General features: G+C 52.1%; 1 protein-coding gene across 1 annotated transcript; it reads right to left on the minus strand.

Annotated features, from left to right (window-relative positions):
• Positions 1 to 3,078: 3,078 nt before the first annotated feature.
• On the minus strand, positions 3,079 to 8,119 carry LOC118270813 (uncharacterized). Its single transcript, XM_050697914.1, has 7 exons — positions 7,748 to 8,119; positions 6,211 to 6,424; positions 4,778 to 5,003; positions 4,577 to 4,709; positions 4,024 to 4,258; positions 3,821 to 3,940; positions 3,079 to 3,750 (listed from the first exon to the last, which is right to left on the minus strand). The coding sequence occupies exons 1-7, from the start codon at positions 8,117 to 8,119 to the stop codon at positions 3,581 to 3,583; spliced, it is 1,470 nt and encodes a 489-aa protein (XP_050553871.1). The 3' UTR covers positions 3,079 to 3,580.
• Positions 8,120 to 15,538: the final 7,419 nt, after the last annotated feature.

Below are 15,538 nucleotides of genomic sequence, written 5' to 3' on the forward strand. Positions count from 1 at the left end.
GTATTTCAATTAATCCTAAATTAGGCACTTTTGAAACGAGTGGACGACTTGTCCCACATATACACATTCTTCGACAATTTCGAGGGTATAGCTCCCAGCAAATGTCGGATAGGGCGTAACATGACAGGAGTGTCCAACGTAACTTTCGTCTTGTCTACGTTCATTCGAAGCCTTACCGGTTGGGAATTTCGATTTAAATCTCATCGGCAAACCGATGGTGGGTGATTTACTCGCCGTTGATGATGATGCCAGATACTTACCATTTTAAGATCTTGAAGGCGTCTTCTATAGCAAACAGGTAAACAATTTCGAAGATTTTCTTATGGAATAGGAAACAAACGCGCTGACGAATCACCTGACGACAACGCAACCAACATACAAGTGTGATAGCCGTGCTTTGGCACGAATGTGCTGGCTCTACCATTGTGATATCGTAGTAATGGAGGCCCAATAACCTGGGCTTAAGGAGATTGAGGAGAGGCCTACTAATCCCTGAATGCTCAAATTCCTACCACGCAAAAGGCTTTTATTTTAAGGGGGAATAATATCTAATGGCTTCTCCCGCCTTAGGTGACACGAGAGGGAGTCTCAGACTCTTACTGATTAAAAATCACCCAGTTCCTACTCTTACTCTTTGAGCCTGAGCCTCGGTAAACCTGCTAGGTAGTCCACAACTCCGAGTCGGGCATCAGCCCACTGGGCTCCATCTGTGGTGGTTTGATGGCTCTTTGAACAGTTTTGGTACGCACACCTGCACTTGCATTGGCCAGATGGTGTGATCGTCACGCGAAAACTCAAAAGACATGTAACGACTTTGATGTTTCGGGTGTCCATGGCCCGCGCTGGCTGCTCACCATTAAGTGATTCGTCTGCTCGTTTACCGGCTTATACCATAAAAAATAACGGTCATCGCTTGCGATACACAAGTTTGTTACGTGATCTGACCTATAAGTGTGTGGATCAGTCTCCGTATCATCCTATATGATGATTTGAGAAGCATTGAACATCCAAGTGTTCTGAACTTAGCTGCATCCAACATAGAGAAAACCACAGCTCTAGCTGCGGGCAGCAGGTTGCAGAAGTCGGCTCTAGTGTCATTTTTTTAAATCAATAAAATAACTGTAACTATAACTTAACAACACTCAAACGCTATGGCACAAGAGCTAGAGAACACAAATTGAAATCATAGTAACGTAACGGTAACAATGTGTCGCAACACAAACCAACGAACAACACTACAATTTAGGGAGTTTCCTTTATCCTTAACTATGTACCTTTATGGTTTAGTTTTTGCTTCTTTATTGTCCTCATTTAGAAAAGTTTTGTCTATTATGTCTGTTTACATTTATTGTTCTATTTACGTTTTAATAGCAGACCCGATATTATTATATCAATTGGTGTGGTGCATGACTGTAGCAGGGATACATCATACACACCTGGGTCGGTATAAAAATCAACAGCCTTAGCGTGCTGAACTACGAGTGGACAATAAAAAAAAGTAAAAGCTGTCTTTCTTCACCCATCTCTGGACCGCACAGCATCACCTTCGCTTCGAGACACCAGATCTGACACCTACGCCTTTCGCTCATACCTACATACTTGACTTCGACTTGTTTCAATCACGTCACACAACGTTCTCTAAAGATGGATGTGAGGGTTTGAGCGCTTTATTGTAGGTAGCGCAATGTAGAGTTTGGTTACTTTGCATTTATCTCACCAGTCAAATACGTTTCCTGATTCTTCTAGTTGTAGAGTTTCTTTCATTACACCAGCTGGTGTTTAATTGTAAATGGTGGAAGTTTTTAATTGCAATCTTAAGAGGTCTCTTATCTTTCCTATTAACCGAACCCATGTCATGTCGTCGCTACGTCCTCTGTGTCTGATAACATCAACAATGGATTAATAAGCTTCGCGTTACATCGGTTAATGCGAAGTTGGTTTTGATTTATTATTCTGTACGTAAAATCTTTTTAGATGGCAATGTTCTATCTCACTTAGTAGAATGTAACAAAGGTCTGTTATTGATGCACCAACACACATCACAACCTATAAATATCTTTTCATGAATCAGGATAGCGTATGCAGGTGTCCAAATACCAATACACATAACTAACTACTTCCGCGCGGTATCACCTAGATTATACTTGTTCGGAAAGTTATTTTGTGTCAAAGCTCTATTAAGTTTTTAGAGTTTTCTCAAAATTGCTAATCTTTTTCTAAATTATTGCAAAGATCTGAATGTCGTCTATAAAAATGACTTACATTTTTTTAGAATTCACCATTTCTGAGATATGTATTGCGATTCTTAAGTCTTTGCCTGTCAATAACCCCCGTGGCGTTTAAAGTGTTAACCACATGCAGTATTCAGATAATTCTTTTTAAATTGTATAATATTAAAATTGATGTTTTAAAGTTTTTCAGATTAATGTTCTATTTTTTGAAAATCCAAAACTTGGAATGTTGGTCCTTTGATTTAAATTTTATTATTTTGTTATTGGTACAAAAAATATCTTAGAGAAAGTTGTTTGAAATCATGAGTGATACTCAAACTCATAAACAAGTCCGCCCAGCCGAGACATTAAAACTAAAATAAAGTTGGCGATTTAATTGTGTGCGTGTGGGTGGACGATCCGATTGTGCACAAGGGGTTTCATTGGTATGAATGAGTTTCGCCTCACAGCCAGGTACTTAAGTTTATGAGTCTCATGTAATACACGAGGGTGAGCCCCACGCCATGTACTGGCCACCAATACAAGTCGATGCTTTTGACACATTGTTCAATAATTCTAGTAACACCTTTCCATACTCCGGGACCTCCAGCTCGACAGTCGCAGTTGCGACCACTCGACCAGCGATGGCTTATACCTACCTACAGTACGTACCTACCTAGGTACCTAGGTTTCTTTCAGTTTTGTAATCGACTGAACTGTAGTTACAGCATGAAGCAACGTACACGTCATACACGGGCAGCTCCAGCCTCATGTTACGTAATATTTCGAGACTAGTACTCGTAGAGGCCGGTACTGGGGAGCAAAGCTTAATAAATTAAAGATTCTTTTCAAAACAAAACTATTGTAGTAATTTATTATCACTTTAATAGGCTCTATTCGTTGGTCCATTGTACACGGATAGCTTTATGCAACGGGCAATGTTCCGTCGTATCGCTACATTAAACATAACACAATAATACAATGACACAGTACAGGAAGGCATCTTATGGCGTTCTTGTTTTCCACGCAGGCAAAATAATACATTTTGTATATGGATTCCATATTTACAACGCTGCCTTGTCCAGTTAATTCATCATACAAGTGTATCACAATAATAATTTGTAGTATTATAGCTTCCATTTTGATTTTTTACAAATACGCATCCAAACAGTCGGCGTATAGAATCAGGTCGAACTTGGTACAACACCAGATCCCTCGTGGTTCGAAGTCGAGCCAAAGAAAGAGAAATGTAGATTGCTCCCCATATTAAAATTCTTTCGTATCGCATTCCTTCACCACTCCCACTATAAGGCTAACGCTAAGGCCACAGTACCAGTCGTGTAATGTAATGTTTGACTATTCTAATGGCTTCATGAAGTACTAGACACCGCCGCACGCTCCTCGCAGCCGTCGCAGCCGTCGCAGCCGTCACAGCCGTCGCAGTCGCGGCCCAGCGCCGCCAGCAGCAGGGTCTGCGTGGGCGCCACGAACACTCCCGGCAGCCGACACAGCCCCGGCGCCGCGCACTCCGCACCCCACCCTGCGCAGCCAGCGCCGTCAGCACGTGGCCGGGCGACTCGGCCTGTACTCTGTGTACCTACTATACTCACGCGTGTCCAGCCAGCGGGGCAGCGCGCACTGCGCCACCAGCCGCGCCTCGGCCGGCGCCAGCAGCCCGCCGCGCCAGTACACACAGCACCACGCCGCCGACACGCACACGCAGCACAGCTCTGCACACAGCCACACACAGCGCCGCTATACATCCGCTCCACACCGCGCCCCGCACCCCCCGCCCCGCCCGCCCAGCACTCACCCAGCACGAAGGCCGCCAGCACGTCCCCCAGGTACACGATGGCCTCCGCGTCGCACAGCCGCTCGCAGCACTCCGCGTACAGCAGCGCCAGGGCCGCCAGCTGCACGCCATGCCCCGGGCCCCCGCGCGCCGGGCCCCGCGCGCCCGACACCAGCAGGCCCACTGCGAATGGCCCCGCTACCGTGCACAGCGTGCACACTACGCCCGCCATGGGAGGCAGCGCCACGCGCCCGCACTAAACGAATGCAGATTTATGCTAATATTTTTCTCATCTGACGATTAAAAACAGGACATTTTGTGACATTTAAGTCTTTTTGAAAGTAACACAATATTTACAAACCAAAATTAACAGCACATTTTAGTATAAAAATCACAATTTTATACGTCTATTCAAGTATTCAAATACATATTGCATCCATAAATTACTTACACCAGGTAATTTCCTGTTTTGTCGAAAAACAGAAAATACTGGATCTATCAGGACGGTTCCTGTGTTTACCTGTTGTTGTAATTTGAGAACCGTTCCAAAGTAAAGTAGTCGGAGGACACTCACCAGCAGCCAGGAGTGCAGCGGCGCGGTCAGCAGCGAGGCGACGTACAGCGCGGCGCAGCACGCGGCCGCGTCGCGCGCGCCCAGCGCCGCCGCCAGCCACGCGCAGCCCCCGCCGCGCGACCACAGCATCACGCTGCAACACCACTCGTCAGCACCCGCCCCGCCCTCCCCCGCCACTCGCGCCCGTCCCGCCCTGCTCACCCCTGCGCGATCCTGTAGTCCACGCCGTCCGTGAACGTACTCACGACCGCGGCCGCCAGCGCAGGCGACACCACGTGCGCGTGCAGCACGCAGGCCGCCTGGGCGCGGCTGGGCCGCACGCGGGGCCAGGCGAGGGCCCCGGCGCGGGGCCAGGCCTGGCTGCGGCCCGCGCAGTAGTGCACGTAGCCAAGTAACAGCCACGCCGAGTACTCGGCGCGCAGCCCGCCTGCACACACATTGCTCCGTCACTGTCTCGTTACATATACGCTGCGATACACGAAACAGACGTGGCGAATTCAAAGAGTCAAACATATTATACGTACAATACCCATAGACCAGGCAAAGTAGACAAAATTACGTCGCAACCTAGACTTATTTCGCAATCGCACAGCTGAAAATTAGCACAGATGTTACATCATTATAAACAAAATGTCAAAAATTTTCATCAATCCCATTTTTTTAAGTTTTAATACATAGATGTACCCTACACTTATTAAAAAAGCAAAATTAGAAATTAGGCCTATGTTTAAAAAAATTACGTCTATAAACCAAAATGTAACTTACTGAAACCGATACTTCCTGTATACATTGTAATAGGTTTTAATATAATTTGACCAGTGCTTGGGGCACCCATTTTTGTTTTGTAATTATGTTTGTAACGTCTGTACCAATTATTAGCTCTATGCAAATGATGTCTAGATCTAATGTCAATATTGACCGGGCTATCATTAAATTAACAAAAGTTTTAGATTTGTATCTACATTAGTAAACAATATGGAAAAAAGATATTTTAAATAAATGGAAAACTTGAGTAAAAGCAGGTAGTTATTTCAGTTGTTGTACTACCTATCAGCAGCATCAACCTGAGTTTTGGCATTGTAGCATGTTACAGCAGCAACATGTTGCTAGACAGCCGAGTCTAAGTATGTGGAGCTGGTCGGGGCATCACAACGTTATTGTACGGTGACAGACCAGTCACTGCCACTCAGAGAACTGCATTGTGCACTAAGCTGTGGGCTAATGCTACATTTGATGTTATTTATTATGCTGCAATGATGCATTCTTATAGCAAATAAGACTCAAGATGCAACTAGGTACAAGAGGTAGTAATAATATGTATATTGAAATGATTCCACCATGTCACTGTTATAGACTTTATTATAATGTGAAAGTTTAATTTCGTAAATAAAACTTATACCATGCTATGTATGAACATGTGCCCACTGTGCAACCCACATTAGGTGGAAGGTACGCTAGCTGCTTGCAAATTGGTAACACTCGGTCCTCTAACTTAACATAGCCGGCATTAGTGGACTATAATGCGGGGAGCACAGCAGAGCCGCGCGCTTGTCGACTCCACCGCGGCGTGCAAGGGGACAAGTGCGCGGCGACTGCTCGGACGGCCCTACCAAATTATAAAATGTTTCAATTACATGGCGGAGTGCAATGCGGTGTATGATCTACTGAGTGAGCATGCAGTAGTTGCCTCCGGGCGCGCCCAGGCGCGGCGCCAGCACGGCCAGCGTCACGGCCGCCAGCACGCCGCCCGCCAGCCAGCGCCGCCGCGCCGCGCGCCACGCCCGCGCCCCCACCGACCGCCGCCACCCGCTCATTGCAGCAGCTGCTGGACCTGCTGGGACGACTCAACTACTCTCGGCGCCACATTGAGACATCTTCATGAAAGCCCTGATGTTTATAAACTTGAATTCCGAATATTGTTTACTTGTACTGTTATTATTCGTTGATAATATTTATTATGTTGACCGCACATTCACTACTTCATCCTGTTTTAAATTACGCGCATAAACTTATCTGCAATATACTGCATTGCCGCACTTACGTCATTGCGCGTGAATATTTTGTGTTGTGTTGTGGTTCACTAACGTCATACGTCGGTATTGTCAAAGTTAATGTCATTGTCATAGCATTGACGTTTTGACATATCTTGAAGACAGAGATTAAAAAATAATGGATATGAAATGATTATGTTCAGGTGTAACACAAAATTAAATTATTTTACATGATGTCCCATAGCTTGATAGATGCCAGTATCCGTATACGTTTCGTTCGATTCCACTTTGCTACCAGCAAAAGTATGCAAAAATTTACGTAATATTAAAATAAACATATAATAGAACTACTTTATTTATTGTATTTATTCATTTACGTCAGGCATTGAAGGCCCATATTAATACACTCGGCGTCACAAAAATCGCACCTCTTGGAAAATTGTAAGTTTAAAACATGTCCCGCCAGTAACGAATACATTACACCTTATTAATATTGGTATCAATTGAAAGTACGTTTAACGACCTTTAAATTAACAACAGTTAGAATTCCTAAACATAACAGATATCATCAGCACGTAACGTTAAAAAAATGTTGTTAAAATATTCAGAATGGGATAACATTCCTCAAGAGACTGTTGTCACATTAATTCGTCCATGAGAGAAAGCATGGAAGCAGTCATCAGGGCTAGGGAGGGTAACACTAGGTTTTAAGGACTTATTTGCTGATAAAATAAAATGTAACTTTTTAATCATTTGCATTTGCTTGCTTTTTTTATTCCCTGGTAAACAAAAACCAAATCCATTGATTTATTCTTAAACTTAAATGAATTGCCTTTCCAATGATACCTTACAGTCATATGTCTGCCATTGATTAATAGGGTTAAAATGACTATGAAGGGAACTTTTAAAGAGGTGCGATTTTTGTGACGCCGAGTGTATAATAATACTATACTAAAACATGTAAAATACTATAAATACATAATTATGCACTTAATTATTGAGGCCACACAATGCGACTGTGCGTGACTGCTCGGTGTCACATAGCCTGCCTTGAAAACGTCGTACATATACCGTACACCCTTCGGCCAAAATTCTGCCTTGAGGACTTATCCAGATGTTGAGTTGGAACTCGAACCACAAAGGACTTAAAATTGGTATTTTCACGCGGTTCCAACCTTACGACCCTCAAGGTCCAGTTGGTCTTCACCTTCACATACTCCACGATGCCCTCAACGGTCGTGGAGTGGTGTAGTCGGAACACATACAGCCACGTCGTAGGCACAGCTGGACGCAGCAGCATGTATGGTTCGGTCCATCCAGTACCGCACTGTAGCTTCTTCGCCACAAATGTCGAAACGTCGTCAGAGTCGGTCGCTTTCATAAAGGTGATGATGTCTTGGACGCTCTTATCCGTATCATCTCTCCTCCGCGATGGCATTTGGTCCAGCTTCCCAGTCGACTGGAAGAATCTGGCCTTTGCTGATCTCGTCTTCTTTGAAGCTCGACTTAGAAATCTGCATGATGTTGATCTCGTAAATGGTGTCGATAGCATTTTGTATGAATGCCAATAGCTCATTTGCGAAAAGTTGTTGTGCCAGTTGTGCCAGTAAACCAGGTTAGGCTGGTTAGGGCAGCTCCTACTTTTCTTAAAATTCCTTTTTATGCGATACGTGCGTGCGGTAGGCCTTGCAAATCTTCTGTGATGATGGATCGGTCTTTCAGGTATGAGGCGACGAGGGCGTATAGGTTCCTTGGGCAGTTTTTAGCTACCATCTGTCTTTTTAAAGCAGGCCACCACGCGTTATCGAAGGCCCCCTCTATGTCCAATGATATCAAGAGCACAATTTTCTTGGCCTTGATTTCGGCACGTATGTGCCCCATTAAGGCATAGAGGGCGTCCTCGGTACCGCGCTGCGGCATGAAGCCATACTGGTTTTTGTTGAGTGTTGGTAGGAAGTGCCATTGGAGTCTACCAACCAGGAGTTTCTCGACTATCTTGCCGAGAACCGAGAGCAGACCGATTGGTCTGTACGATTTTGGGTTGGTGTAATCGTCTTTTCCTGGCTTGCGGAGTATGCACACATGAGCGACCTTCCACTGCTTGGGGAAGTGGGATAGCGACAAGCACTTGTTGGCCATCGCTAGAAACAGTTCCCTGTCGCCGTTTATTGCCGCCATGCAAATGTCCGCCGTCAGTCCGTCGGGACCGGGAGCTTTCTTCGGATTTTGGTTCTGGAGAACCAATTCCAACTCCGCGGTTGTGAAGGGTGGATCGTCAGCAGACAGTCCCAGAGGATACTTCTCCTCCACAAGCTTTCTCAGGGTAGTGTGGTATGGTTGTTTGCCATCCGATGAGTCATCAGGGTAGAAGGTTTTCGCCAGGAGGTGTACAGAAGTCCGACCACTTCGCCTTCCTGGTGTTATATTATATGCGCGTCGAAAGCGGCCTTAGTGGTTCCAAGGCTTTCTCGAGACGCATCGAGAAGGTGATCGCATTGTGGTCCGATGTTGTTAAACTTCTTTGCACTGCCACCACAGGTGGGCTCCGCCGAGGGGTGCTGGTAGTAAAGGTTCAGCCGGTCTTCCAGACACCCTCAATGGCAACGCATTTGTGCTCCTGGGTTTTTTTAGTGGGTATGCCGGCTTCTACCGGAGAGTCCCACATATCCCTCCCGTCCCCCGACGGGAGGACGATACAAAGTATTTTTCCCAGGGTCAAAAAAAAAAAAAAAGGTTAGGTTAGGTTAGGTTAGGTTAGGTTAGGTTAGGTTAGGTTGCCCGCGGGGGCTTCACGACGGCGGCCAACCTTGCGTCGGCGGGCGGCTCCCTGGTTGCCAACAGGATTCACCGCCTGGGGCTGACGGTGGCGCTGCACAAAACCGAGGCCGTGTTCTTCCACGGCCCGAGGCAGCGCCCCCCTCCCGACGCCCACATCTATGTGGACGGCACCAGGGTCGCCGTAGAGGGCCAGATAAAATATCTGGGCCTCATTCTAGATAGCAGGTGGCGTTTCGGCCCGCACTTTGCCGAGCTGTCCAAGCGCCTTCTAAGAACAGCGAATGCCCTCTCGTGGCTTATGCCAAATCTGGGGGGGCCCAGCGCGCGATGCCGGCGTTTGTACGCCGGCATTCTCAGGAGCATGGCCCTTTATGGGGCTCCGATTTGGGCGGACTCCCTACACAGAAGGGAGAATGCCACCGCCCTTCGTGTGCCTCAAAGGGCTATCGCTCAGCGGGTGGCGCGGGCCTACCGCACAGTGGGCTTCGCGGCGGCATGCGCACTGGCGGGCACACCTCCGTGGGAGCTGGAGGCGTGGGTGCTCGCCAGAGTCTATGATTGGACGGCAGAGCGGAGGGCGCGCGGAGAGCACCCGGCTCATGAGGTGAGGGAGGCCGTGCGGCAGGAGGCCAAGGAGGCCATCGTCGTCCACTGGGCGGACGACCTTGCCGCTGCTGCCTTTGGCAGACGAACGCTGGACGCCATCGGGCCAGTCCTCCAGGCTTGGCTCGAGCGGCCGTTTGGTTTCCTCTCCTTCCGCCTGGTGCAGGTGATGACAGGCCATGGCTGCTTTGGCTCATACCTGCACCGCATCGGGCGGGAGGAGAGCCCGTCGTGCCACCACTGTGGCGCAACAGCGGACACGGTGCGGCATACTCTGGAGGAGTGCCCATCGTGGTCCGAGCCGCGGCAGAATTTGGTTGCGGCGGTCGGAGCAGACCTCTCGCTCCCTTCCATTGTTCGCGCTATGCTGGGGAGTGAGGAGGCATGGGCGGCGGTCGCCTCTTTCTGCGAGTGCGTAATATCGCAGAAGGAGGTGGCGGAGCGTGAGCGAGAGGAAGACGCTCTCGCTCCAGCGCTCCGACGAAGAAGAGTCGGCAGGAGAAGACGATAATACAACCGTCTTCTCCCTCCCGGGGTGAGTAGCGGGTGCTAGGCGCGCCTACACCTGCATTGCACTACTCACCTCTCGCGGGACGGGAGCGGTTGGCACACGACCGTTCCCGATGCCCCTTTCCCATGCTGGGGAGGGGCTTGTAATGGCCTGCCACCACAGGTGGGCTCCGCCGAGGGGGTTCTGGTAGTAAAGGTTCAGCCGGTCTCCCAGACCCCCTAACTGGCGATGCGGGTGTGCTCCTGGGTTTTTTAGTGGGTATGCCGGCTTCGACCGGAGAGTCCCACATATCCCTTCCGTCCCCCGACGGGAGGACGATACATAAAGTATTTTTCCCAGGGTCAAAAAAAAAAAAAAAAAAAAAAAAAAAAAAGGTTAGGTTAGGTTAGGTTAGGTTAGGTTGGGGATCCCCCCACAGTGCTGACTTCCACGTAGTGATCCCCGGGCAACGCCGTGTCTGACCACCGTAACGGAGTGGCAGACCGGCGGCTAACGAGCGCTGTGCATTCGTACACTTTCCTTCATTGCGGTTGAGTACGAACAAGACTTTTCTTCGATGCCATCGAAGCCTTCGCGGGACGCCTCCGGGCGCTTCCAATCAAAACGCCCTTCTCAGGGCGAACCCAACGGCCCTTCTCAGGGCCAACCCAACGGCCCTTTTCAGGGCCAACCTGACGACATCTCTGTGTCGGAAACTAGCCGCGCACCATCTGCGGCTAGTTTGTTTTGTCGGGCGGACGACTCGTCGGACTGCGAGTCCGTGACCGAGGCGGTCGCCAGTACCAGTCGGTACCTAAAGCGGGCCTACCTGAGGCAAGAATCTGACGATTCTTCGGAATCAGTTCTTGGTAGGAAAAAAAGGTGAAGGCGAAATCAAGTTCCCACGATGTGGGACTTGATGAGGCTCAACGCCAGCTGAGGGCGTCTCTGGCGCAAGCAAAGCGGGTGGAGGTTCAAAAGGACCTAGAAGAAAAGGTCGCCGCCAAGGAGCGCGCAACCGGTGCTGCACGGTCCAGGGCCGGCTACGGGGCCTCCAACGTCCTGTACGCAGACCACTCAGTGGCCGAGCTAGCGCAAATGGCGCTGGAGGACAAGGAGGAGATTTTGGAGGTGGCCTCCAAGTCCTCCAACCTCAAGGGAACCTTTCAAAAGGCCCTTAAATGCCGTGCAGCCAGCTTGCACGGCATTATTGCGGAACTGGTGCAGCGCACGGCCACGGACGAGTCGCGGCAGCTGCAGGCGCGGGTGGATCGCCTGCAGGCTGAGGTAAGCCAGCTGCATAAAAAGCTGGCTGAAGCCACGGCTCCTGCCCCCAAAACCTCAGCAGCAACAGGCTCCTCCTCCGACCTTGAGGACATCATCCGCAAGGTCACTCAGGAGGAGAGAGCCTTCACCAGAGCCTGCCTTGCAGGTATAGAGGATCGGCTGTTGCCGGAAAAGCGCATCCGTCCTCCACTCGCGGCGGACAGAGCGCCAGTCGCGATGCCGGCACCGGCAACGGTCCCATCCACCAGCGGGCAACCCCAGGCCCCAAAGCCCTCTAAGGGCAAAGGGAAGGGAAAAAGTCCCAGGCGGCAGCTCCACTTGCGCCCAGCACATGTGCAGATGCACAAGTCGAGCTTGGAACCGTCCAAGCAGCTCCTCTGAGCCAGCCGGACGACGCGGGGGAACCTTCCGCCACCCCTCCCACCGAGACGTGGACGGAGGTGGTGAAGAGAGGGAAAAAGAAGAAGACGGTCCCGAAAATCACCCCGGCTGCTCCTGCAGCCAATAGGGCTCCTGCCGCTCCCTTAAACAAGGGTGTGAAACTAGCGGCTCCCAGGTCGGCGGCGGTGACGGTGACCATCACTCCAGAGGCCGCCGAAAGGGGTGAAACATACGAGTCGGTGCTGACGCGGGCTCGTAGCTTCGCTGACCCCATTCAATTGGGCATCGGCCCCATCAAGTGTCGCCGTACCCAAACCGGCGCTCGATTATTCGAGTTCCCCGGGGCCGCGGGTTCGCAAAATGCGGACCTCTTCGCGGCTAAGCTGCGAGAGGGCATCGCGGACGTGGCAAAGGTCGCCAGACCAGTCAAGTCCGCGACACTGGAGGTTGTGGATCTCGATGATTCAGTTTCCGTGAATGAAGTGGTTGCGGCCATTGCAGCAGCAGGAGGCTGCTCCGTCGAGGCGGTGCATGGTCGGACCATCTGGACTGGCCGCCGCGGCCTGGGCATGACCCGTGTGGACTGCCCAGTCACCGCAGCCAAGGCCGTCCTGAACAGAACCAAAGGACGGCTGCTGGTCGGGTTCAGCTCAGCTGTGGTCCGAGCACTTGAGGAGCAACCTCTGCGCTGCTTCAAGTGCTTCGGCACTGGCCACACCCGATACATGTGTCCGTCCAGCGCGGAGAGGGCAGACACCTGCTACCGTTGCGGCAAGTCGGGGCACTTGGCGGCGTCCTGTGACGCCACCACGCCGCACTGTGCTGTGTGCGCGGCCAGTGGTCGCCCAGCGAACCATTTCATGGCTGGGAGGAAGTGTACTCCTCCCACCAAGAAGGGCAAAATGCAGGCGCCAAAACGTCCTGCCGCTGCCAATGCTACCGCCACCGCTACCCCGGTCACGGTCGCTGACGCGGGAGATGAGATGATTGAATAATGGGGCGCAATCATCTCATCCTACAGGCCAACACCAACCACTGCAGAGCGGCCCAGGACCTGCTGGTGCAGACCATGGCAGATTGGTTGGTGGACGTAGCGGTAGTTGCCGAGCCCTACCGGATTCCCGACCGTTGGCTGGGCGACAGGGATGGCCTAGTCGCGATTGCGGCACGGTCTTCCACAGACTCCCCTCCCCTCTCGCTTCTAGAGAGAGGATCGGGATACGTGGCCGCCGTGTGGGGGGACCTGGCCCTTGTGGGGGTCTACTTCTCCCCAAATCGCCCTCTCCAGGCCTTCGAGGATTTCCTCGAGGGACTTGCGGCCGTAGTCGGCAGGATGGCGCCTCGACAGGTTTCCGTTCTGGGGGACTTGAACGCCAAGTCAGAGACGTGGGGCAACTCTGCCACCGACGCTCGTGGGCGGGCGCTTGAGGCGTGGGCAGCCTCCTCTGGTCTCTCCCTCTTGAACAGGGGGAGTGTTCAAACATGCGTGCGGCGGCAGGGTGGGTCCATAGTGGACGTTACCTTTGCCTCCCCAGTGCTGGCCGCACGTGTGGAGAACTGGCGGGTGGACATGGTGGAGACTCTGTCGGACCACAGATATATCCGGTTCGAAATCTCCACCCAGAGCCGACGGGGGAACTCCACATCGTCGGGCCGATCCCCGTTTCCGCGTTGGGCTCTCACTCGCTTGGACCGGGAGGCTGCAAAGGAGGCCGCGTTCCTGCAGGACTGGCTTTCGCCCCCTGCCGTCCTTGACCTGGACGTTGACGCCGCGGCGTCACAACTCAGAGGGTCTCTGACCGAAGTGTGTAACTCCAGCATGCCTCGGACTCGTCGTCCGCCTCCAAACCGTGCCGTGTATTGGTGGTCGGAGGAGCTGGCGCAGCTGCGGGCAGCGTGCATGGCCGCAAAGCGCCAGTTCACGCGGAGTCGTCGCCGGCGGCACCGAGACGAAGCAAACGAGGACCGTCTGTACGAAGCGTACAAGGCGGCAAAGGCGGCCCTCAAGTCAGCTATCGGCGCCGCCAAAGACGCAGCGAGAGCCGAGCTGCTGGAGACACTAGACGGCGATCCATTCGGGAGACCATACAGGGCGGCGCGTAACAAACTGCGCCCCTCAGGTCCCCCGGTGACCGAGACCCTTGAGCCTTCATTGCTGGATGAGGTGGTGCTGTCCCTGTTCCCGCGCCGGAACGCCGATTTCACCCCTCCAGCAATGAACCCCCTCGGGGAGGCCCCTAGCGGAAGAGGAGGAACATGCTCCACCTGTCACCGACACCGAGGTCCACACGGCGTTGGTCCGTCTACGGGCAAAGAAAACTGCCCCCGGCCCTGACGGTGTCCCCGCAAGGGTGGTGGCCATTGCCGCCTCCCAAATGGAGGAGCGGTTTCGGGACCTCTTCAGCGCGTGTCTCGCAACGGGGAGGTTTCCGAAACCCTGGAAGGAGGGGCAACTTTGCCTGCTGCGCAAAGACGGACGCCCGGCGGACTCCCCTCGGCATACCGGCCCATCGTTCTGCTCGATGAGGTCGGAAAAATGTTCGAGGGGATCATAGCTGCCCGCCTCAACCGCCATCTTGCCAACGTTGGACCGGATCTCTCCGACGCTCAGTTCGGTTTTCGAGCCCAGCGGTCGACAATAGATGCCCTGACCCGTCTCAAGGGCCAGGTCAAGGAGGCCGTGGAAGAAGGGGATGGACTGTTGGCTGTGTCGTTTGATATAGCCAACGCGTTCAACTCCATCCCCCATTCAACCATCATTGAGGCGCTCCGATTCCACGGGGTGCCTCAATACCTTCGGAGCCTACTGGCCGATTACTTGGCAGACAGGGCTGTCGTCCTTGTCGACAGAGACGGAGAGGTTCGGCGCTACGTCGTGGAGTCCGGCGTTCCGCAGGGGTCAGTGTTAGGACCCCTCCTATGGAACGTTGGTTTCGACTGGCTCCTGCGGGGAACGCTCCTCCGCGGGACGAGTGTCATATGTTACGCGGATGACACTCTCCTCACTGCCCGCGGGGGCTTCACGACGGCGGCCAACCTGGCATCAGCGGGCGGCTCCCTGGTTGCCAACAGGATCCACCGCCTGGGGCTGACGGTGGCGCTGCACAAAACCGAGGCCGTGTTCTTCCACGGCCCGAGGCAGCGCCCCCCTCCCGACGCCCACATCTATGTGGACGGCACCAGGGTCGCCGTAGAGGGCCAGATAAAATATCTGGGCCTCATTCTAGATAGCAGGTGGCGTTTCGGCCCGCACTTTGCCGAGCTGTCCAAGCGCCTTCTAAGAACAGCGAATGCCCTCTCGTGGCTTATGCCAAATCTGGGGGGGCCCAGCGCGCGATGCCGGCGTTTGTACGCCGGCATTCTCAGGAGCATGGCCCTTTATGGGGCTCCGATTTGGGCGGACTCCCTACACAGAAGGGAGAATGCCACCGC

This window comes from Spodoptera frugiperda, chromosome 13, assembly GCF_023101765.2.
Source record: "Spodoptera frugiperda isolate SF20-4 chromosome 13, AGI-APGP_CSIRO_Sfru_2.0, whole genome shotgun sequence".
NCBI lineage: Eukaryota > Metazoa > Arthropoda > Insecta > Lepidoptera > Noctuidae > Spodoptera > Spodoptera frugiperda.

Excerpts from the sequence above, each read along its gene's own strand:
- LOC118270813 (XM_050697914.1), bottom strand. The coding sequence starts at position 8,119 with ATGCTATCGACACCATTTACGAGATCAACATCATGCAGATTTCTAAGT. Across the intron at positions 5,004-6,210 it reads ACCGCATTGCACTCCGCCAT|GCGGGCTGCGCGCCGAGTAC; the intron begins GTAATTGAAACA and ends ATGTGTGTGCAG. Across the intron at positions 3,941-4,023 it reads GCTGGCGGCCTTCGTGCTGG|AGCTGTGCTGCGTGTGCGTG; the intron begins GTGAGTGCTGGG and ends GGCTGTGTGCAG.